The sequence below is a fragment of the Erinaceus europaeus genome, chromosome 11, assembly GCF_950295315.1.
Source record: "Erinaceus europaeus chromosome 11, mEriEur2.1, whole genome shotgun sequence".
Lineage (NCBI taxonomy): Eukaryota > Metazoa > Chordata > Mammalia > Eulipotyphla > Erinaceidae > Erinaceus > Erinaceus europaeus.
Window position 1 is genome coordinate 41,354,970 of NC_080172.1, and position 23,389 is coordinate 41,378,358.

The window sequence follows — 23,389 nt, forward strand, 5'->3', positions numbered from 1 at the left end:
TGGGGCGGGGAGGTAGATTGGAGGAGAGACCCCCAACAAGGAACCCCCTCTATTAGGAAACCCAAAGACCACAGGCCATATAGACACACACACACACACACACACACACTCTCAAGCCACACATTCCCAGACATATGCACAGCAGGATGCCAAATACACTCCAGCTGGGCACTCCAAAGGATGTGAAATTCCAGCAATGGCATCCACCACGTGGTTTTTGAGAAAGCCACAGCTGCTGGATTCCTCACTGCTTCATGAGCTTAAAAGGCTGAGAGGGGGAGCAGGGTGGTTTGTGAGGTTCTTAGATATCTTTGAAGCAGTAGCTGGCTGCAAGCTGCATGCCAACCACCACCCCCAAAGGAAAGAGGGCTTGATGCGGTGGTCCCTGCTGTGAGGACACAGTGACCAGGGGACCTAATCCCACCAGGAAATGAGGCAGAGAGAGAGGGAAAGACACCACAGCACCAAAGCTTCCTCCAGTGTAGTGGGGGTGGGGCTCGAACCTGGGTCATATACATGGCAAAGCACTAAACTATCCAAGTGAGCTATTTTGCTGGCCCAGGGGGTGGTCCACTTAACAAGCCACCCAAAGAGGAAGTATATCCACAGCCAAGGGCAAAGGAAGCTTCCAGAAGAAACCTTGAAAGGTTTCAACAGAACCTTGAAAGAGCCCACAAGAGAAGCCCCAGTGACAGCCAACCTCCATAGCAGCCAGGGATCCCTGAGCACCTCCAGCTAGTATGTCCTGCCCTGTCACCTGTCCCCCTCTCCATATACCCAGAGAACAAAGGAAAGAACCAGCTAGAATTGAGCCCTGATGGGGGGTGGGATGGGGGATGATAGTCTTCCCCCAACCTGAGACCAGCCTGGAGCAAGACATATAGTGGGGAGATCCCAATGGCCCTAAGGTACCCAGGACACTTTCATCTGAGCAAGGGCCAGCATGTCTCCAAAGAACCCAGATTTAGAGGCAGAGTCCACCTGCTCCTACCCAGGAATGACTCTTCTACAGTAAAGCACCAAGGCTGCTGAATGCACTAGGACACACGTACACTCCCAGACACCAACATGGCCTCGTGCTTGTACACACACACCTGCCCCGTTCTAGTCCAGGTCAGGGAGCAGCAGGGGATCCCTACCCTACCTCTCATCACTACACTCTGGTTGCCACTAAGGGGTTACTGACAGCTCCCACCCGGTGCCTCACAGCCAGGACCCAGACATAACACCTTCATCAGGGTTGTAAGCTGCAGCAGCAGCCCTGCTACAGTGGCCAGCACTTTATGACTGCCCCACCCACGGAGTAATGCCCATCCCAGCATTGCCCAGGGACAGGTGCCCAAGCCCCAGGCTCTGAGGCAGACTCCAGCAGGATCAGAAGTCATTACACAGGAGTTGGCCAGGGGGGCAGTTCAAGTGTGTCCTGAAGGGCAGACAGGGATACTGTTAAGGATGGGACCACGCAGACGACACAGCCACTGTGACCCCAGCCAAGGCTAGGCCCACAAAGGAGGGTCATCAAGAGGCCAGACCAAGTCAGGTTAATGTGACCAGGCTGAGATGCAAGGTTACATGCACTGAATTTGTCCTTCCCCTCTGAGTCTGACATAGGAGAGTTTGCAAACATGCTCAGGGATTGTCCCCCTCCCCTGCATCTCCACACTCAAATTCGTCCTGGAGTGGAAGGGTCTAGGGGATAGTGACAAGGTTGGCAGGGAGAAGAGCTGGGGGTGGGCTGCTGGGCCACTCATGCTCTCTCCTACTTCCCTGGGCACCATGAGGAGGCTGCCTGGGCAGAGCCACCCCCACTGCCTGGCAATGCCCAGCACCAGTTATGCAATGGACTCAGGCTGATGCAATCAGGAGGGGGCTCTCCATTCCACATCCTGCCACCTCCCAAACCCCCTAGCCTCTCTTTGGGACCACCCCTCAGACTGGAAAGGGCAGCCTAGCACAGTCACTGGCTAACCAGTAGAGCAGACAAGTGGGTTAACAGGTGGCAGGAAGAGGTTCTGGAAATAAGTCTGTGATCTGCTTGGGGAGGAAGAGGATGCAGGCAGAGAGGGGGAAACACTCTATCCCCAATCCAGGTCTGGGAGAGTCATGCCCCAGACCTCCCACCCATGAACAGACCTCCTCCATTCCCAACAAACCTCATGATCCAGGGCCATCAGCCTGGTTAACTCCCTCCTCCTGGAAGGCCCTGAAACTGGCAGATGAGGATGAGGGATACTACCCTGCTCACCCATCTCTGACAGGCCCTGCCTCCCCACACAGCTTCTAGGAGCACTGAGAACCCCCCCTCCAGGTATGAGCTTTTATAACACTGTCCCTCAAGTCCCCCACCCCCACTCCCCACTGCCATCACTTCCTTCTCCTGCAATGACGCATAAGTTTTCTAGCCAGACTAGGGAAGTCACACCCCACAACATTTCCAGGTGCCCATCAGCCTCATGGGGCCCCAGCCCTGTGCCCCCTCACAACCCTCAGTAAAGTGGGGCTGCACCATACTAGGATCCCTGAGAGGAATGGCTCCCTGTATCACTAGCTCCTGGCTGCTGCCCCACCCCACACCCTGGCAGTGCCCTCCCACACCAGCTCAAGCAGACACCATGCTCCATCCAAAGTTTTAAGTGCCATCAATCCAAGTTGGGCTATAATTAGGACACATTAGCTTGTTATCACTACTACCTCCAGAGCTCCCAGATTGGAATAGGTATCTGCTTCAGAGATAGAGGCAGGGTAGAGATAGAGGGCCCAGAAAGGCCCCTGAGGAGGCTTTTTCCTTCAGTGTACACTCAACTCCTCACCAGCTCCCTACACAAGTTCTATTCAGCCTCTTAGGAGGGAAGGGAGCCTGGGTTGAGGCAGAATAGGCTATAGCCTGGAAGAGCTGGAAGACCCTTTCCTCATACAACAGTGGAGGTACCTGCATACACCTGCACCAACTTCAGGTAGAAACTACATACTGGGGATTCAGGTGGTAGCGAAGAGGGTTAAGCGCACGTGGTGCAGAGCGCAAGGACCAGCATAAGGATCCCAGTTCAAACCCCCGGCTCCCCACCTGCAGGGGAGTTGCTTCACAGGTGACAAAGCAGGTCTGCAGGTGTCTATCTTTCTCTCCCCCTCTCTGTCTTCCCCTCCACTCTCCATTCCTCTCTGTCTTATCCTACGATGACAACATCAATAACAGAAACAATAATAACTACAACAATAAAACAAGGGCAACAAAATGGAATAAATAAATAATAAATAATTCAAAAAAATTTTAAAAAGAAAGTACATACTGGTGGGCCAGGTGGTAGCGCATCAGGTTAAGCAAGCATGGCATGAGGCGCAAGGACTGGCATAAGTCCCTGGCTCCCCACCTGCAGGGGTGTCACTTCACAAGCAGTGAAGCAGATCTGCAGGTGTCTGTCTTTCTCTCCCCCTCTCTATCTTCCCCTCCTGTCTCCATTTCTCTCTGTCCTATCCAACAACGGCATCAATAACAATAATAACAACAACAAAAGGCAACAAAAATGGGGGGAAATGGCCTCCAGGAGCAGTGGATCTGTAATGCAGGCACTGAGCCCCAGTAATAACTCTGGAGGCAAAAAAAAAAAAAAAAAAACATACTGGTTTATATTAACTCACACAGCACCAAAAGTCGTGCAGTGGACAAAGCGCTAGACTCTCAGACACAAGGTTCAGAGTTCAATCTCTAGCATCCCATGTGCCAGATGATGTTCTGGTTCTATCTTGCTCATGAACAAATACATAAATTAGGGGAGGAAATGCATTCCAAGAGGTAGCACAGTGGATAAAGGCATTGAACTCTCAAGCAAGAAGTCCAGGGTTCAATTTCCAGCAACACATGCGCCAGAGAGGTGAACTCATTCTCTCTCCCTCTATTTCCTTCTCTGTCATGGTGGCTCCAGCTGGCCTCAGGTCTGCAAGTTTACCTAGAGTTTCTCAGGGCCACCAAGGGACTGTGCTCACCCCATGGATTATGCTCTACTTCATTCTTGCCCCCCTCTTCTGGGAACCCCAGGGGCATGGACAAACTCCAGAGAGTTTGGCAAACACAAGGTGATCATAGTAAAGATACACATATGACTGTGCAAGGAAAAAACAAGATCATCTGACTGGGGACCATCAAAGCATTGGGGAGGGGGGCTAAGGGGTTGAGCCTAGAGATGGGACAAAAGTGATTACCAAGGTCAAGGAAAGGCAGGCAAATATATCAATGGGGGGGGGGGGGGCAACTTAGTATCTACCAGCATCTCCAAGTCTAGAGAGAGGCATTCACTCTGTTCCCTATTAAACAGGGAGCAAGGCTAGTGTTTCAAGCACTAGACAGGGAACAAGCCTGTCTGGTGGCCTTTAGGAAGAGAAAGAAAGGAGTATTGGCTTCAAACCACCACCTTTTCCTGGTAGGGCCTAAGTCCCTTCTCCACTGAGCCCATTTCTTCATCCTTAAAATGAACTAGGTACCCCAAAAAGGATGACAGAGGACCTAGTGGGGGTTGTATTGTTATGTGGAAAAGTAAGAAATGTTATGCATGTACAAACTATCATATTTACTGTCGAATGTAAAGCATTAGTCCCCCAATAAAGAAATTTTTTAAAAAAATGAACCAGGTACCACCTTTGGCAGGCATGATATAGCTAAGGTGTCAGATGGACACTAGAGCCCAGGAAGATTTCAGGAGGGGTAGGATGGTGGGTGATGGTGGGCTAGGTGGCAGAGGGTTGGGGGTCTCTAGTCCAAGTACTGCTGAACCAAGGGGTCTTGGGCCAGACCTCGGGTCGGCCAAGGAGAGGTTCCCAGAAGATGGTTCCCATCAGCCCACACAGCACAGAGCCTCTGATGATAATGGGGGAGTGGGAGGGAGCAGTACTCCTTCCCAAGTGAGGATTAATAATTTATTTATGACATTTAACAAAACCCAGACATCACCTCACTGGTGTCTCATCAAAGAAAGAATCAGTCCTGAGCACTCTGGCAGCTGCAGGAGGACAGGGAGGATGGCAGCCCAGGCAAGTGGGAAGAGGCCCTCATGAAGCCCAGAGCACTGGCTGAGGAGAAGAGGGGAAGGGAAAGGAGGAGGGAGGGAGTGGAGAGAGACACCAGGAATTCTGGGAAGAGAAAGAGACTAAAAGAGGAAGAGAGGCAGCCAGAGAGAGAGAAAAACAGAGGTAGTGACTCAGGAAAGACAGACTTGAGGATAGACAAGAGGTCAGAGTGAAGGAGACAGGGGAAGGGAAATAAGGACAGGGTCAAAGAGACAAAGCAGAAAGGGTCAAAAGTTCTACCTGCAAAGAGCCCAGAAAATTAAGACACCAAAGACTATCTTTAACATCTGATTCAGAAGAGAAATCTATCGTGGTCCAAAGTGGATGAAGCATTGGTCTCTCAGGTATGGGGTACTGGGATCGATCCCCGGCAGCACATGTGCCGGAGTGATGTCTGCTTCTTTCTCTTTCTCCTATCCTCTCATAAATAAATAAATAAACAAATAAATAAATAAATAAAATTTAAAAAAATCTATCTAGGGAGGGTGATGGATGGATAGAATCGGTAATGGATGGATAATAATGAGTGGATGGATGAGTGAGTGAATGGATAGATAATAGATGAGTGAATGGATAGATGGAAAGGAGGAGGGAGGGGGAAAGGCAGTAGGTGGGAAGTGGGTTATGATTAGATATTTGGTTTGTGTGGTCTGGGAGGTGGTGCAGTGGATAAAGCATCAGACTCTCAAGCATGAGGTCCTGGGTTCAACCCCCAGCAGCACATGTACCAGAGTGATGCCTAGTTCTTTCTTTCTCTCCTCCTATCTTTCTCATTAATAAATAAATAAAATCTTATTTTTAAAAAAAGATATTTGGTTTGTTTCATAATCCACATGGGTGGATGGATTAATAGGTAGGTGGCTGACTGAGTGAATTGATAAACTGAATGTTGAATCATAATCCCTAATCAATTTAGAATGGAGTCAAGTGGTCATTTTGTTTTCCTTCTTCCAGAAAAGAAATAAATATGATCAGGTAGCAAGCCAGGAAATGGCACAATGGCTAGATTTTTGGACTTAAAAACATGAGATCTGGGGAGTCAGGCGGTAGCACAGTGGGTTAAGCGCAGGTGGCACAAAGCACAGGGACCAGCGTAAGGATCCTAGTTCGAACCCCCGGCTCCCCACCTGCAGGGGAGTCGCTTCACAAATGGTGAAGCAGGTCTGCAGGTGTCTTTCTCTCCGCCTCTCTGTCTTCCCCTCTCTCTGTCCTATCCAACAATGACATCCATAACAATAGTAATAACTACAACAATAAAACAAGGGAAATAAAACAAAAAGGGAATAAATAAATATTTTAAAAAATAATAAATTGGGAGTTGGGTGTAGCACAGTGTGTTAAGCAAAGGAACGCCATAAGGATCCCGGTTCGAGCCCCCAGCTCCCCGCCTGCAGGGGAGTCACTTCACAGGCGGTGAAGCAGGTATGCAGGTGTCTGTCTCTCTTTCTCTCCTCCTCTCTGTCTTCCCCTCCTCTCTCCATTTCTCTCTGTCCTATCTAACAACGATGACGACAACAACAACAATAATAACTACAACAACAATGAAAAACAACAAGGGCAACAAAAGGGAAAATAAATACTAAAAAAATTTTTTTAAATAATAATAATAAACTAAAAATTTTTTAAAAAATGAGATCTTTTGTGGGACTATGTGAAAGCTTGGTAGAGCTTAGGGGAGCTCTCCCATCCTTGGATGGAGGTCTGGAAAGACACCTCACTTGTTAGCCTCTCTCCTTATAGAGATGAACCAAGAGGGAAAAGTCTCCCAGACTCAGTTTCTCCTTGTTAGTCTCTCAAGCTCACAGAAAGCATACAAGCCTCTCACACTTAGTTCCCCCTGCTAGCAGGCCAAATGGCTGCCTGCTTGAGGGTTCACTCAAAGTTCACACATCCACTATAACTTCACCTTTTGATCATATAGGAGAACACACTCTATCATACACCCCTGACAGTACCCGGCAGTGAGGCCCTATATTCTGTTTCCTTGTGTCCTTTGCTATCTGTGATTTACATCAAGCTTTATTTTTCTTCTCCTCTAGCTCACCTTATTGGTTTAATCCCTATGCTTCTCTCAAATACCTTTAGATAATTAACTTTCCTGCATCATGGAAACTAATTGTCTTAACCTTTATGTATCTCATAATTCTAGTCATACCAGCCCCCTACCATAGGGGCAAGCTGACCTTTAAGAAACCTGTAATTTATGACATATGTGAAAACTGTTCTTTGTTTAACTCAGTATAAAAGTCTGTACCCCAGGACCAGGTGGTGGCGCACTTGGTTGAACACACGTTACAGTGCGCAAGGACCCAGGTTCAAGCCCCTGGGCCCCACCTGCAGGGGGGAAGTTTCACAAGTGGTGAAGCAGTGCTGCAGGTGTCTCTCTATCTCTCGCCATCTCTATCTCCCCCTTCCTCTCAATTACTGGCTATCTCTATTCAATAAATAAATAAAGATAATAAAAAAATTTTTTTTTAAAAAATCCTGTACCCACCTTCAAATAAACAGATGCTCGTACCAGAATATCTCCTGATGCCTCTTTCTAATTCACTCAGCCACTAGAGTTGGTGAGAGAGGGTCGGAGGCTTAACTCCCTCCCAGTTGGAGCCACTCCATGTGAGCATCAGCAATCCTTGTTTGATTCCTGGCATTGCATTGTGTGTGCTAGAATGATGCTCCTTCTCTTATATATATTTACATACATACTACATACTACTACATATACATAGTATACATACAATATAGATAGTACATTACATATACTACACAGAGAGACATATATATGTATATGTATGTACATGAATAAATGATCAGGCTCCCTAGACTCACATTTCCCCAGTGGGCGGGAGCTAAGAAAGTATGGACCAGCCAAATGACTCTGAGACAGAGAAGTTCCACTGGCAGCCAAGAGAGATGCAGGGCTCACCAAGTCTGAGAAGTCCAGTTCTCTGACTGTATACAGCCTAACAGCACTGTCCCTCAAAAGGCTCAGGGCTATTTCACACATGTTCTGAGCAAAATTCTGAGGAGCTGAGCCTCTCTCCCAGCCTCCAGCCCGACACCACATGTTTCCCACTTCCAGCCCTCCTCCAGCCCAAGTTGAATGGCCCCCAGCTTACTGAATGAGGGGACAAGTCTCAGAAGCATTTCCTCAGGGAAGACAGGACCAGCTGTCCCCCTCCTTGGATGGTGCTAATTATAACAGTCACAGGTTATTGGGTACCTATTATGTGCTGGGCACTGTGACCTAAATGTTCCATGTGCCCTGTCTCACCAGCCCTCATAATAACCCTCTATGAGGTAGTGGGTGCCACAGTCCCATTCCACAAAGGGGACACTGAGGCAGAGGGGCTGAGTCAGCTGCCCAAGCTCAGTCAATAACACACAGCAGAGCTGGAGACCATCACTTCACCCAGTCCTTAAAACCTCCAAGAGAACATATCAAAGGCTGAGTCCTAAAATAGAAAGGTGGCACCTACCCTGTCTTCCTCTGAAAAGGCTTCCTGCCTACCTCAACCAAGAAGGCATAGGGAAAACAAAACCACTACTATTAATGCTTAGAGCAACTCCCAGGGAGGTAGGAGATAGGGCAGAAGAGGAAAGAAAGTCAGTTTGACAAGGAACAAATCCAATTGCTATAATTTCAAAATTCATGTGACAGCTCCCAAAATACCAGCTCCTCCCTGACAAACTGTGATATTGGGAATCATGGGCTTTGGGTCCTCTAGGGGAGTGCAACAGGGTTGGCTGGCCAGCATTTCAGGAAAGGCAAGGGGTCTGGGATGAAGAAGTTGTCATGTGCTGGGCCAGCAGTGACTGGGGACCTTCCTTTCCCCCCAATACTGAGACCACAAGTATTTCTTGGGCACCCCTAGTGCAGTGGGTGACCCAAGGAGCCCATGAACACAGAAAAGATCTAATGGGGCTGGGGAGATAGCATAATGGTTATGCAAATAGATTTTCATACGTGAAGCAACAAAAGTCCCAAATTCAATACTTAGCACCACTGTAAATAAATAAATAAATAAATCTGATGGTAACTTTTCAGGGAAAAGAAAGCGCTGTCAAGAAATTAAATTACAGGGAGCCAGGCCATAACTCAGTGGGTTAAGCGCACGTGGCTCAAAGCACAAGTACCGGCATATGGAGCCCGGTTCGAGCCCCCGGCTCCCCACCTGTAGGGTGGTCGCTTCACAAGCGGTGAAGCAGGTCTACAGGTGTCTCTCTCCCTCTCTCTGTCTTCCCCCATCTCTCTCCATTTCTCTCTGTCCTATCCAACAACAACGACATCAATAACTACAACAACAATAAATAATACAAGGGCAACAAAAGGGAATAAATAAATATTTTTTTAAAAGAAAGAAGAAAATTTTTAAAAAAGAAATTAAATTACAGGCTAGGGAGACAGCATAATGGTTATTCAAACACCTTTCATGCCTGAGGCTCTGAAGTCCCAGGTTCAATCCTTGGCACTACCATATGCCAGAGCTAAGCATTATTCCATATTTTTCAGTATCTCTCATTAAAATAAAATAAATTTTAAAAAAGAAAATTAAGAGTACCTTGTAATTTTTTTAATTTAAAAAAGAAAAGAAATTAAATTAAATCAAGCTAGGGAACAGTATAACAGTTATGCAAAATGACTTTTATGCCTTAGGCTCTGAGCTCTCAGGTTCAGTCCTCTGCACCATCATAAGCCAGAGCTGACCAGTGCTCTCGAAAAAGAAAAGAAAGGGCAGGGGACATAGTATAATGGTTCTACAAAAAGACTCTCATACTTGAGGCTCCAAAGTTCCAGGTTCAATCCCCCGCACCACTATAAGCCAGAGACGATCAGTGCTCTGGAAAAAGAAAGAAAGAAAGACAGACAGAGGGGCAGTGAGATAGTGCACAGGCCTGGGAGAAATCCCAGGCTCAATCTGGCATCACACATGTCAGAACTGAATGAGTGATGCTCTAATCTCTCTTTAAAATAAACAAATAAATAAGCATTTTAAAAAGAAAGCAAGCATAGAGGACATCAAAATAATGCAAAATAACTTTCATGACTGAGGCTCTGGATTCCCAGATTCAATCCCCAGCACCTCCATCAGCCATAGCTGGGCAGTCGTCTGGTTGAATATAAATAAAGAAAAGAAAAAAAGAAAGGGGCCAAGCAGTGGTTCACCTGGCTGAGCACACGTTACAATGTACAAGGGCCTGGGTTCAAGCCCCTGGCCCCACCTGTAGGCAGAAAGCTTTGCGAATGATGAAGCAGATATCTCTCTTTCTCCCTCTTTATTTCCCCCTTCCCTCTTGATTTCTGACCATCTATATCAAATAAATACATAAAGATAATAAAAAAAAATGTTTAGGGGCTGGGTGGTGGTGCATCTAGTTGAAAGCATATGCTACAATGCACAAGTCCTCAGGTTCAAGTCCCTAGCCCCTACCATTTGGAGGAAAGCTTCACAAAAGGTGAAGCAGGGCTCCAGATCCCTCTATCTCCCCCTACCCTCTCAATTTCTCTGTTTCAACCAAAATTAATAAATAAATTAAGTTTATTTTTAAAATAAATAAAATAGGGAGTCAGGCAGCAGCGCAGCAGGTTAAGTATGTGGCGCGAAGCGCAAGGAACGAATTAAGGATCCTGGTTCAAGACCCCGGCTCCCCACCTACAGGGGAGTCACTTCATGAGCAGTGAAGCAGGTCTGCAGGTGTCTATCTTTCTCTCCCCCTCTCTTGTCTTCCCTTCCTCTCTTCATTTCTCTCTGTCCTAACAACACCAATAACAACAACAGTAATAACTACAACAATAAAAAAGCGCAACAAAAGGGAAAATAAATAAATAAATAAAAATATAAATAAAATAAATGCTTAAAAAAAGAAAGAGGAGGTCGGGCAGTAGTGCTTCACAAAAAGTAAAGCAGGGTTCCAGATCTTTCTATCTCCCCTACCCTCTCAATTTCTCTTTTTCCACCCAAATTAATAAATAAAAAAATAAGTTTATTTAAAAAATAAATAAAATAGGGAGTCAGGCAGCAGCGCAGCAGGTTAAGCGTACATGGCATGAAGTGCAAGGACTGGTGTATGAAACACAGTTCGAGCCCCCGGCTCCCCTCCTGTAGGTGGATCACTTCACAAGTGGTGAAACAGGTCTGCAGGTGTCTTTCTCTCCCTCTCTCTGTCTTCCCCTCCTCTCTCCATTTCTCTCTGTCCTATCCAACAACAATGACAACAATCACAGCAGTAATAATAACAACGATAAACAACAAGGGCAACAAAAAGGAGAAAAATGGCCTCCAGGAGCAGTGGATTTGTAGTGCAGGCAATAACCCTGGAGGCAAAAAAAAAAGGGGGGGTAGGAAGGAAGGAAGAAATGGAAGAGGAAAGAAAAGCAAGCACTAAAATGGGCCTGGAAATGATGGAGGGTGTGGTGGGGTGTGGCAATGTACCTGAACCAGGTCAAGGTGGGCTACCTTATGGTATCAGTAGAGAACTAAACAACAAGAAGGGGCAGTGGTAAGCAGAAGAAAGAGCAGGTCAGGCAGAGGTCATAGCCTGTGAGAATTGGGGTGTTCCAGAAGCAGCAGCAAGACCAGTGTGCTGCAGAGTATGATAAGGGGTTGGGAGTAGGAGGGAGAGTGGGCATTGTGGAATAGAAAATAGGCTTTGCTGAGGGGCAGAGACTGGGTCTATCTTGTGCTTGCAGATGTGGCACTGGCTGTGGACAGAATGCAGGGTGGTTGAGCAGGATGACTGGAGGGGATAGTTAGGATGGGCCGGAGAGGTAGGGGCATGAAATGGAGCTGGGAGTTTGGGAAGACTAAGTACAGGCCAGGGAGACTGCATAATGCTCACCTAACAGACTTTCATTCCTGAGGCTCAGAGGTTCCAGGTTCAATCCCCACTAACACCATAAACCAGAGATGAGCAGTGCTCTGGTAAAATAAATAAATAAACAAACAAACAAACAAATAAATAAATGGAGGCCTAGCACATGCTTGCAGGTGGAGCATCTGGCCCTTCTGGTGGAGGGGTTACAGCGCCCAGGCCACAGAGGTCTGAACAGGACTGTGGGATGTTCTTAGATCCTGGAGGACAAGCCCACCCCACCCAGCTATGCAGAAATAGGCACCACAGAAGGGAAAAGGAGAGGAGGTGTTGGGTCTTTGTCTGCTCTGGGTCAGAGAGAATACCTGCCAACCTGGGGGGGGGGGGGCAACTTCCCCAGCCTCTACCCCCCCTTCCCCATACAAGCACAAACACAAGCAGAGAAGGCCAGGGTGGGCAGAAAAGGAACACGCAAGAAGGTGGGTGAAACCCTAGAAGCAGATCTGTTAATCCATGTTCCCATTCCCCACTGCCCTCTTCAGTGCACTGAGAGGTCACCTCCCAGAACCCCTAAGGAAGCCAGTGCAAAGCTTCCCAAAGAGCAAGCCACCTAGACCGAAAAGAGCCATGGGTTTCCATATCTGGATTTGCCTCTGTGTTTCCTTCCTGGAAATGGGCCTGGTTCCTCCGACCTGAGATGTCACAGTCAACTATTGTGTGCAGGGCCCCACCCATATGGGACCACTACTCACCCACGCCCCTCAGCTCAGCTGGGTCTTTGCAAACTTGGCCAGTCTGTCTGAAATTCAGGGGTCTAGTGAAAGGTGTTAGGAAAGAAACAAGTGGGGAGAGTGGAAGAGACCTTCCAGTGGGCGTGGCCACCGACAGGAAACCGCCCCCCCCAACCTTCTGCAAGCAGGATTTGGGGTGTGACTTTGGACTGGTCTCCCCCCACCCCCCCGCCAGGGAAAGTCTTTCTGGGACCTAGCAGCAGGTTCCTGGGCCAGAGAGGTCATTTGGACCACCCACAAGTCCCTAAGAAGCCCAAGAAGGGCTAAGGACTCAGTGCAGGGACACTGAGAAGTAACAAGAGTTCCCCAGCTGGGAGGGAGGGAGGGAGGGAGGTGGTTGGACGGGGTGAGGCCCTGGCTGTCTGTGCCAGAGGAGGGGGAGGAGGGGGATCCGTCCCAAGTAAATGGTGAGCAATTAACTAAAGAATGATGCTGTAATGTTATCCCTGACGCACCAGCCCTGTTTATGCTGGATTCAGAGAAGGATGGCAAGGGCAGGGGCGGTGGCCCCGAGCATCACGGCCTTAGCCAAGCAGAGCAGGGTGGGATAGAATGGAAAGGCCACTAGTCTGGGCGCTGTGGGGGCTGCACACGGTGTCCGGCGCCCGGCAGCGCCTGGATGCAGAGCGCACGGGGAGGGCGCCAGCGGTCGGTTAGGAGAGCAGGAGTCCCACCCCAAGCGCCCCAGACTGGCCCAAACGGGCCGAGGCGCTCGCAGCCTCCCCGGGCTCGGCCTGGGCCCCACCCAGGCTGCTGCCGGGCGGGGATGGGCTGGGGTCGGGCTCCGCCTGCCCCGGGAGGGCAGCGGTGGGAGCCGGGCGAGAGCGCTGGGCGCGCGGCGCCGGAAGCCGAGCGCCACTGACTTCAAGGGCACGCGTGCTGACCCCGCGGCGCCGCGCCCCCTCCCAGCCAGGGGCGCCCAGCAGCCCCCCGCGCTCCTCGGTCCGCGCCTTGGCCCGTGGCCCTCTCACACCCCGCCCTGGGCTGCCTGCGCGCCGCGCTCGCCCAGCCCCGCGCCCTTGGCGGGAGCGCAGCCCGACAGCCCCGCGCCTCCGGCCGCTCCGGCTCGGGGCGCAGCCCGCACCTCGCTCACCTGACATCTCGTCCTCGTTCTCCATCTCGTCCGCGAACAGCCGCGGCAGCTCCTCCTCGGTGCCCAGCGGGCCCCGCATGCCCGGTGCGGGGGGGAGGGGAGGTGGGCGCCCCCCTCCCGCCGGGCGCGGTGCCAGCCTTAACCCGTGCACTGCCGGACAAGCGCGCGCGGCGGGCGAGGCGGCCTCGGCGAGAAGATGGCGGCCGCCTGCCCCCCCCACTCCCCAAAACCTCCACCCCCCGTGTCGACCCCTTGCTCTCTGCCGCCTTAGCCTTGCGCCCCGCAAAGCCCGGGCTGCTCCGCCCACCGCGCCCGCAGCCCGAGTCCCGCAGCCCGCCGAGGGTGGAGGCGGCAGCGCTGGCTGCACGGCGGCACCGCGGGGGGTGGGGGTGGGCGGCACACATGCCCGGATTGTGACGTCCAGTCTGGTTGCTGTGGCAACCCCATCCCATCGTTCCAGCAGCACGACTAGTTAACAGCAGAGTACAAGTTTGGGGGGACTAGTCCTGAGCCGCGGGGTGATGGGGAGGTGTGGACAAGGTGCTCCGGCAGGGGGAGCCGTCGAGTCGCCCCGGGAGCCCGACGGCAGTGCGGCCAAGTTGCACCAGCGGAAAAACTCAGCCCCAGTGTGCCTCGGGCGGCACCCGCAACGTTCCCCCAACCCAACCTCCACCACACCCTGGAGGGCGCTGGGCCCCGGGGTCCCCAAGGGCGCAGAAGCCACCGTCCCTTGGGGCCGCACTGTCCCGCATTCATTTCCACAGGTAGTGACCCCCCACCCCAGCAACCCTGCATCCTGCTCCCACTTCCACGTGCCTCTAAGCTCCCTCTGAAAAGGGGGTTAAGAGAAAACTGCCCCGCACCGAGGAAGGGCAACTCCAGGGTCGAATTCATCTGAAGAAATCCCACTTGCCCTCTTCCAAAGTACCTTTCGGGCCAGGTCCAGTTTAAACACTCAGACCCTCTGAGGGTGGTGCAACCAGCAATCTCACAGCCCTAAGCCTCCGCCTCCAAGTGACACCTGTCTAGGGAGCCGCGAGCTGCGGCCCTGGGCTGTTAAATGTGGAGATGGAGGCCAAAGCCCCTGGGAGCAAGACTGGAATGTTAAATCAGCGCTGCCAAATCTCTTGGCTGTGGCAAGTGTCAAAGATCCCCTGGGAATGCAGAAATTTCATTGACCGGCAGGCCGACAAGCCAGCTCTGCAAACCAAATGAAGTCAGCAAAGCCAGGGAACCCTCGCCTTGCCCAGAAGAGGTGCATTTGAGGGAAACCATTCAGGGACCCACGAGGCAGAATCTGCCTGACTTGGGAATCCAGAAAGTAGGAAATGGTCTCCTAATCTGCCTCATCTAGGTTGACATTCACTAATAGCGGTATCACACTGGCATCACCAGACACTGCCTTTCCTAGTGCCTGCGTGATGAGGACCCCTAGTGCAAGACACGAGGGGAGGTCACCACAGTGAGTGACCATGTGGCCAGATGATTAATGGGCACAGAGGGTTGGGATGATGTGTAGTAAGATCTTCTTCCTTCACACTTCAAAGAAACTGCCAGCAACCTGTCTCCAACATTCATCTCCATTCATCCCTACGCAGACAGGTCTGTCCAATCTGAGGATCAAAGAGCAGACTACTGGAACTCCCCTTCATCTACCAGGGGATCATTTTCAAATTGCACTGTGAAAAGAGATGAAATCAACTCTAGTAGGCCACCTGCATGGGTACAGGGAGGCAGGCTTACAGCACAGTGTTTCTTGTGGTCTGAGGCTGGTCTTCCAAGGGCTAAGTGCCTAGATGTGGGAGACTCATGGATGCTTTAGCAGACCAGCATTCCCAATGGAAAAGCCATCTTGCTCATTCAAATCTTGTCTTCAATGTCAACAATCAATGTCAACAATCTAGAGAAAAACCTGAGTGCCACCAGACATGCCCACCCCTCAGTTAGCAACCTGTTCCAGTTCCCCCGATGGTGAATGAGAACAAAGCATTTCCAAAGGTCCTCTATCCCACACTGGAGATTTACTTACACTAGAAAGCCACAAACACACACACACACACACACACATACACACACACTCATGCCATTTACCTTTACCTCTGTTCCCAAGGAGAGACTGAGAATATCAGGGCATCACTGAAGAAAGAACAGTTGCCAGAGAGAGACTAGTGTGAAAGAAAGGAGTGGGTGAAATAGCTCACTTGGATAGTGTTGCTTTGCCATGTGTTCGATCCAGGTTCAAGTCTGGCCCCCACCATATTGAAGAAAGCTTCACTCCTCCTCCTCTTCCTCCTCCTCCTCCTTCTCTCTCACCCCTCCCTCTCTCTCTATTTATGAGAACCAGAATATCACTGTAGCATATGTGGTGCCAGGACTTTAACTCAGGATGGAAAGCATACAAGTACTGTTGCTACTACTGAGCCAACTTCCCAACTGTGTCTCTATCTGAGAAAGGGAAGAAAGGGTAGGAGAAGATAGCATAATGGTTATGTAAAGAGATTCTCATGCCTGAGGCTCCAAAGTCCCAGGTTCAATCCCCTGCATCACCATAAGATGGAGACTTGTCTCAAGTGGCCTCCCCCAGGGCTCTGTTCTGGCTCCTATGCTATTTAATATTTACATCAATGACCTCCCAGAAACTTCTTCAAGGAAGTTCATCTACGCCAATGACATCTGCTGTGCAACTCAGGCATCCAAGTTCAACATCCTCGAGGAAACACTCACGAAAGACGTCTCTGATATCTGATTACTGTAAAAAATGGTGACATCTCTAGCACTGCAAAAACGGTATCATGTTTTCCATCTACACCATGCCTCGGCCTCGAGTGAGCTTAATGTGCAGCTTGGCGATACAAGAATCCGGCATGAAGCCCAGCCAGTCTATCTTGGCGTTACTCTCGATCGCACTCTGTCATTTCACAAACATCTCATAAAAACTGCAGCAAAGGTGGGCACGAGGAATAACATCATTGCAAGACTGGCCAGCTCCTCATGGGGTGCGAGCGCTTCCACACTACGATCATCATCTCTGGCATTCTGCTATTCCACTGCAGAATACTGTGCCCCAGTATGGTTCCGTAGCCCCCATGTCCACTTGGTCGATTCCAAATTATATTCCTCCATGAGGATCATTTCTGGAACCATCCGTTCCACCCCGGTTCCATGGCTGCCAGTTCTTAGCAACATCGCCCCGCCAGATATTCATCGGGATGCGGCATCATCTAAGTTCATTTCCCACGTCTACGCTCGACCGGACCTGCCAATATACGCGGATATCTTCGCCCACCCTGTCCAACGCTTGACGTCTTGTCACCCAATCTGGTCCCCTATGCCTACACTGAACTTCTCTGTTCCAGTCTCTTGGAAATAGAGTTGGCAGTCAGCTGAGGTAAAGAACAAACACCTCATCACAGACCCCTGCAAGCGTCAACCCGGCTTTGACCTAGCACGTTATGATTGGGCCCTCCTCAATCGCTATCGAACAGGCCATGGCCGGTGCGTCGCTATGTTCCATCGCTGGGGGGCCAGAGATGACCCGAACTGCCCCTGCGGCTACAGACAAGACTATAACCCACATAGTCAACGACTGCCACCTCTCCAGATTCAAAGGAGGTCTCGAAACTTTACATCAGGCTCAACCTGATGCTGTTGACTGGCTACGGAAGAAGGGCAAACGCTAGAAGAAGAACCACCGTAAGCCAGAGCTGAGTAGTACTGTGGTTTAAAAAAGAGAGGGAAGGAGGCTGGGGGGGGGGTTCTACTGCTTAACTTGGCAACAAATTAGAGATATTGCTGATCTCTCCATCCTTATACTTATGGCTAGGTAACATTACTTTTTTAAAATTTATTTACTATATATGAATTTCATGATAAAGAATGAGGGAAGCCAGAGTGTCACTATGGTTCATGCATACTTGAGTATTTAGCTGGGAACTTATGGCTTGAAAGTCCAATGCTCTACCAGTTGAGCTATCTTCCACTCACATATAACAATACTCAATAATGAGCAAACTGAAACAAAGAGATTTTTTAAATATTTTATTTATTGGAGACAGGTAATTCAATAGGAAAGGGGGAGATAGGGAGAGACAGCTGCAGCATTGCTTCACCACTTGCAAAGCTGAAATAAAAGGACTTTTTACTTAAATGTCTAGTAATATTTCAAAGAGTTGACTTGTTAAACTATTAGACATGCATTTTAATAACAGTAAGCCAAAAACATATGTTAAGGGTAACCCCGAAAAGGTGAAAATTCATGAAACTCCCAGTTCCAAGAACAAGCCTATCATATAAAGTTTTTGGGTTTTTTTAAAATATTTTTTTGTTTGTTTTTTAAGCAGAGCACTGTACAGCTCTGGCTTATGGTGGTGCTGGGGATTGAACCTGGGACTTTGGAGCCTCAGGCATGAGAGTCTGTTTGCATAACCATTATGCTCTTTACCCTCCGCCCAAACGTTTTTATTTATTAATGGATAGAAAGAAAAATTGAAGGGAGAAGTGGAGATAGAGAGGGAGAGAGACAAAGAGACACCTGCAGCCCTGCTTCAACACTCATGAAGCTTTCCTCCTGCAGGTGGGGAACAGAGGCTTGAACCTGGGCCCTTGCACACTATAGTGTGAGCGCTTAAGTGCACCACCACTTGGCCCCCACAAAGTTAGTTTCAAGAGACAGGATTCTGTTTACTGATCAGAGCTTATAACTTCACCTTGATGACAATTCAATTTGAAAATATTTTAATGAAATGTTGGTTATAAAAGCACTGAGGGAGCTGGAGGTAGCATAACGGATGTGTAAAAGAAGACTTTCAGGAGGCAGGCAGTAGCACACACAGTACGAAGTGCAAAGATATCTGTTCAAGCCCCTGGATCTCAACCAGCGGGGGGGGGGGGGGGGAGGTGTCGCTTCACAAGCAGTAAAGCAGGTCTGCAAGTATCCTACCTTTCTCTTCCACTATCTTGCCCCTCCTCTCAATTTCTGTGTCCTACCCAATAAAATGAAGAGAAAAAAAAAAAATGGCCACCAGAAGCAGATTTATAGTGCTGGCACCAAGCCCCAGAGAAAACCCTGAAGACAAAAATAAGACTTTCATGTCTGAAGCACCAAAGGTCCCCAGCACCACCCTAAGCCAGAAACAAGCGGTGCTCTGAGGACACAAATTTCTTTTTCCTAGACTCCTATGCTAGGAGTCTCTGCAGTATACACCCTGCTAAACTTCTGAATCCTTTACATTGAGACCTCAAGCCCTACTTAAAGAGTGTTCCTTTACCACATGCATTGGGGACCACTATATGGCCTGAAATAACATTAGGTTTCTGAAAGGCCCCTGCCAGGAAGTCACATAGATCACAGCCTGACAGACACCCTCAGAGGTAGGCACATTTAAAGGAACATGGTGTCTTCTGAAATGAGGGTCAGTATACCAAAGCTAAAGTCCATTTCTCAAGACCTAAGCCCTGGCCCCAACTGAGCCGAAATGTGAAACTGTGTTAGGGGAATGTCTCCAAGACAGATGCCTGTGGCTGGGGAGATTGCTCAACTGGTAGAACATCAGACTTGCATGCTTGAGGTGCTTTGTTGACCTTTGCTGCTACATGTGCTTGAGTAGTGATTTGTCTTTCATATGAAACTTTGTCTCAATACATTTTTCTAGGTAAATTTTTTTTTCTAATGTATTTTATGTACATACATTGACAGTTTCACATGATACAGGGAGGGAGCCAGAGAGAAGCCAGTGCTGTATAGTGCTGTGGCTCAAACCAGGAGCCTCTGGCATGGAAGTCCAATGCTCTACCAGTTCCCAGCCAACAATGTCTTTTTTTTTTTTTAATTGAAGAGGTATATTAATACAAGATAGGGAGAGAACCAAAGGAACATGCTGGCATGTGGGATGCTAGGGGTTGAACTCAACAGTTGGTAAATTTGGGATAAGTCCCAGGAAAGCCCAGTAAAGGAAAGCAAGCTGCCAAATCCACTCCCAGTGTTGAAGTCTAAACCCTGAACATCTTGCAATTTCAATCAAAAGCCCTAAAAATGCATCTTTTGGGTAGTGGCAGCTAACTCCATAGTTTTACCAGTGGAGTGTTTTGTTTTTGTTTTTGCCTCCAGTGTTACTGCTGGGGCTCAGTGCCTGCACCATGAATCCACTGCTTCTGGAGGCCATTTTTTCCCCCTTTTGTTGCCCTTGCTGTAGCCTTGTTGTGGTTAGTTATTGTTGATGTCGTTCGTTGTTGGACAGAGAAATGGAGAGGAGGGCAAGACAGAGAGGCGGAGAGAAATATAAGACACCTACAAACCTGCTTCACTGCTTGTGAAGTGACTCTCCTGCAGGTGGGGAGCCAGGGGCTCGAACCAGGAACCTTTCACTGATCCTTGTGCTTTGTGCCACGTGCGCTTAACCCACTGCGCTACCGCCCGACTCCCGGAGACTTTTTTTTTTTTTTCAAATAGATCAAGGGGCACACCACAGCATGAACTGTCCTTCAAGGCAATTGGGGGCCAGGCTTGAACTTGGTCCATGAACAAAGCAAATCAGCGCTCAAACCAGATCAATTTTACCAGCTGGCTCTTATGTATTTTATTAAATTCCTACTTTCCTTTTTCCCCACTACTGGGGTTTCACACCTGTCTGATTCCACTGTTCACCATGTGCTACATGCTTCCAGGTGGTGACAAGGGCTGGAATTCAGGGCCTCACCCACAATGAAGCATTCGACAGGACACTCCCCAGTATGACAAGTTTCTCACCATTGTGTAAGGCACCACTAATCAAATCAGAGCTTGGGTACTTCCATACTGGCAGATTTCTGCAGAGGTGATACTAACACTAACCAGAAAAGCACTTTGATCAATGTCAAGAGAAGTGTATCATTAAGGGTTATGAAAGAAAAACAACAAATAGCAAATAAAAGTATTTTTGCCGTGGTCCGGGAGGTGGCGCAGTGATAAAGCTTTGGACTCTCAAGCATGAGTTCGATCCTCAGCAGCACATGTGCCAGAGTGACGTCTGGCTCTTTCGCTGACTTTTTCAGAAGGAAGAGAAACAATAGCACTTAAACTTCATTGTCATAGTACTGCCATGTGGTATACTGGGTGACCTAAGCCCAAGTGTAAAAACAAGGCCATATCAAGCAGAGGAAAAGTATAATGGTTATGCAAACAACTCAGGCCTGAAGTGAACCAGGTATCACCTTTATGCCAGAGTTGAGCAGTTAACTTGATTTTTTTTTTTTTGCCTCCGGGGTTACTGCTAGGGTTCAGTGCCTGCCCTACGAAGCCATTGCTCCTGGAGGTTATTTTACCCCCAGTGGAGGCTATTTTCCCCTTGCTGTTTATCATTATTATTGATAGGACAGAGAAAAATCGAGGGGCAGAGAGAAGAGAAAGGCACCTGCCTCTCCGCTTGTGAAGTGGCCCCCCTGCAGGTGGGAAGGGGAGGGGAGTGGCGCTCAAACTGGGATCCTTATGGTGATGCTTGTGCTTCTCAGCACATGCACTTACTCCACTGTACTACCACCTGGCCAACTTGTGACTTTTTTAGCTTACCCTTGTGAACTTTAATTCAGTCTGAATCTCAACTTGTTTCTTGCTTTAAATACTTCATGCAGATGAATAGTTGAGACACAGATGAAAGCTGCTCTATGATGTGGTTCAGACCCAGCAAATGCATTGAGGTTACCTTAAGTCAGCTTCAAACTGCAATTCTCCCTTGGAAACTGGCTCTAAAGAAATCCAGGTAGGGGGCCAGGAAGTGGCACACCTGGTTAAGCACACACATTACAATGCACAAGGACCCAAGTTCATGCCCCGGGTCCCAACCTGCAGAGGGGAAGCTTTGTGAGTGGTCAAGCAAAGCTGCAGGTATCTCTTTCCCTAGGTCAACTTCCCCTCTCAATTTGTCTCTATCCAGTAATTAAGTCAGCTAACTTGGAGTGTGCTGCTTTGCCATGTGAGCAACCCAGGTTTGAGCCCAGTCCCCAGGACTGAAGGAAGCTTTACTGCTTTGGTCTCACTCTGCCTCTCTAAAATTAAACTAAAAAAAATAGAAACCCTGCTGGAGAATTTAGTTGCAGTAGATTACAGAACCTTGGGGGGCATAAGGGCATAGCTAAAGTGAAGGCAAAGAAACTGAGTTAAGACATGTTCATTTGTGGTACAGTAAAAGGTGAAGACAGTTCTGTCGCTTAACAGTTTACTATTACATCTTTAAAAAAAAAGTCTTGCACAATAGTAGCCATGTTAGCCACTTTAATATAAAAATGAGATCAAAACTCAATTACAAGTGTTCTAGAAGGCACAGAAAGACCAACGAGTTTTAATTTTATTACAAGTTTTAAAATCTAAGCGTAGCCAGTGGGTTAAGCGCATGTGGTGCAAAGCGCAAGGACCAGTGTAAGGATCCCGGACCATCCCCCCCCCCCCCCCCGCTCCCCTGCAGGGGAGTCACTTCACAGGCAGTGGAGCAGGTCTGCAGGTGTCTATCTTTCTCTCCCCATCTTCCCCTCCCCTCCTCTCTCCATTTCTCTGTCCTAACAATGACGACATCAATAACAATAACTACAACAATAAAGCAAGGACAACTAAATAAATATTTAAAAATTTTTTTTTAAATCTAAGAGTAGTTAAAAAAAAAAAGACCTTATGCTAACTTCAGCCCAGGGCTAATTTTTTAAATCTTTAATAAGTATTTTACTGGGTGGAAATAAGATTTTACTGGAGAGAAATTGAGAGGGAAGGGGAAAACAGAGATAACTGCAGCACTGCTTCATCATTTGCAAAGCTTTCCCCATGCAGGTGTGAGGGGACTAGGGGGATGAACCCTGGTCCTTGCTCAGTCAACTGGAAAGTCTAAGATTACTTTTTTACAAAAAGTAACTAAGCAAACTAAGAAATGCTACATGGGTACACCTATGCAACAAATACGCAAGAGTGGGTGATGTCTCAGGTATATGTGACAGAAACCCACCTCCAAGGAGGACAGAAATTGCAATCCTGCTCCAAGAAATTTGCATAGAAATAAGGAAATGCTAGAGCATTTTACCCCAAATGAAAATTGAAAGCCTCAGCATGTTAAATTCAATCCAAGGAACACTGAATATTAAATTAGGACCAAAGTAGAACTCAACAAGCATTCAATTTCCAGTGCTACAACCAGCAGAATTTATGGGTTTCAGATGTGGAATTAGCTATAAGGAAGCTCTTTAAAAACAGGAATCTTGGGCTGGGGAGTCAGCATTATTGGTTATGCCTGAGACTCAAGGTTCAATCCCCAGCACAAAGCTGAGCAGTACTCTGGTCTCTCTCATTAAAATATTTTATAATACAGTAATTTCATACATTGTTACTAAAATACCAATATTTCCACAGAACTATTTCAATTTTAGAAGGTATCATATGAGGGGGCTCTTTTCAAAGCCATTCTCATATTCTTGCTTTACTGACAGCAGCAATTACATCATTACCCTTTGCTCTTCTCTAGCCTCTGCACACATGCAATAGTCAAGATGAGGTGGTGTTTTGTGCCAATATGGTCCAACAACCATACTGTAATGCCAGTTTGTAGAATTTTTTTTTTTTTTACATTAAATTCACTCATGGCTCCAAAGTACATGTGACTGTTGCCCTGGTATCTCAACC

The 23,389-nt window shown here is 48.3% G+C and overlaps 1 protein-coding gene across 3 annotated transcripts in view; it reads right to left on the minus strand.

Annotated features, from left to right (window-relative positions):
- CHD5 (chromodomain helicase DNA binding protein 5) overlaps positions 1–14,130 on the minus strand; it is a 90,990-nt gene extending 76,860 nt beyond the window's left edge. For 2 of the 3 annotated variants that reach the window (XM_060201341.1, XM_060201340.1), the window contains exon 1: positions 13,756–13,966. In XM_060201341.1, the coding sequence (XP_060057324.1) occupies positions 13,756–13,834 (79 nt within the window). In that variant the 5' untranslated portion in view covers positions 13,835–13,966. Of the gene's footprint in view, positions 1–13,755 lie in introns of all 3 variants that reach the window. The other variant, XM_007532761.3, reaches the window with a different exon arrangement.
- Between the last annotated feature and the right edge of the window lie 9,259 nt (positions 14,131–23,389).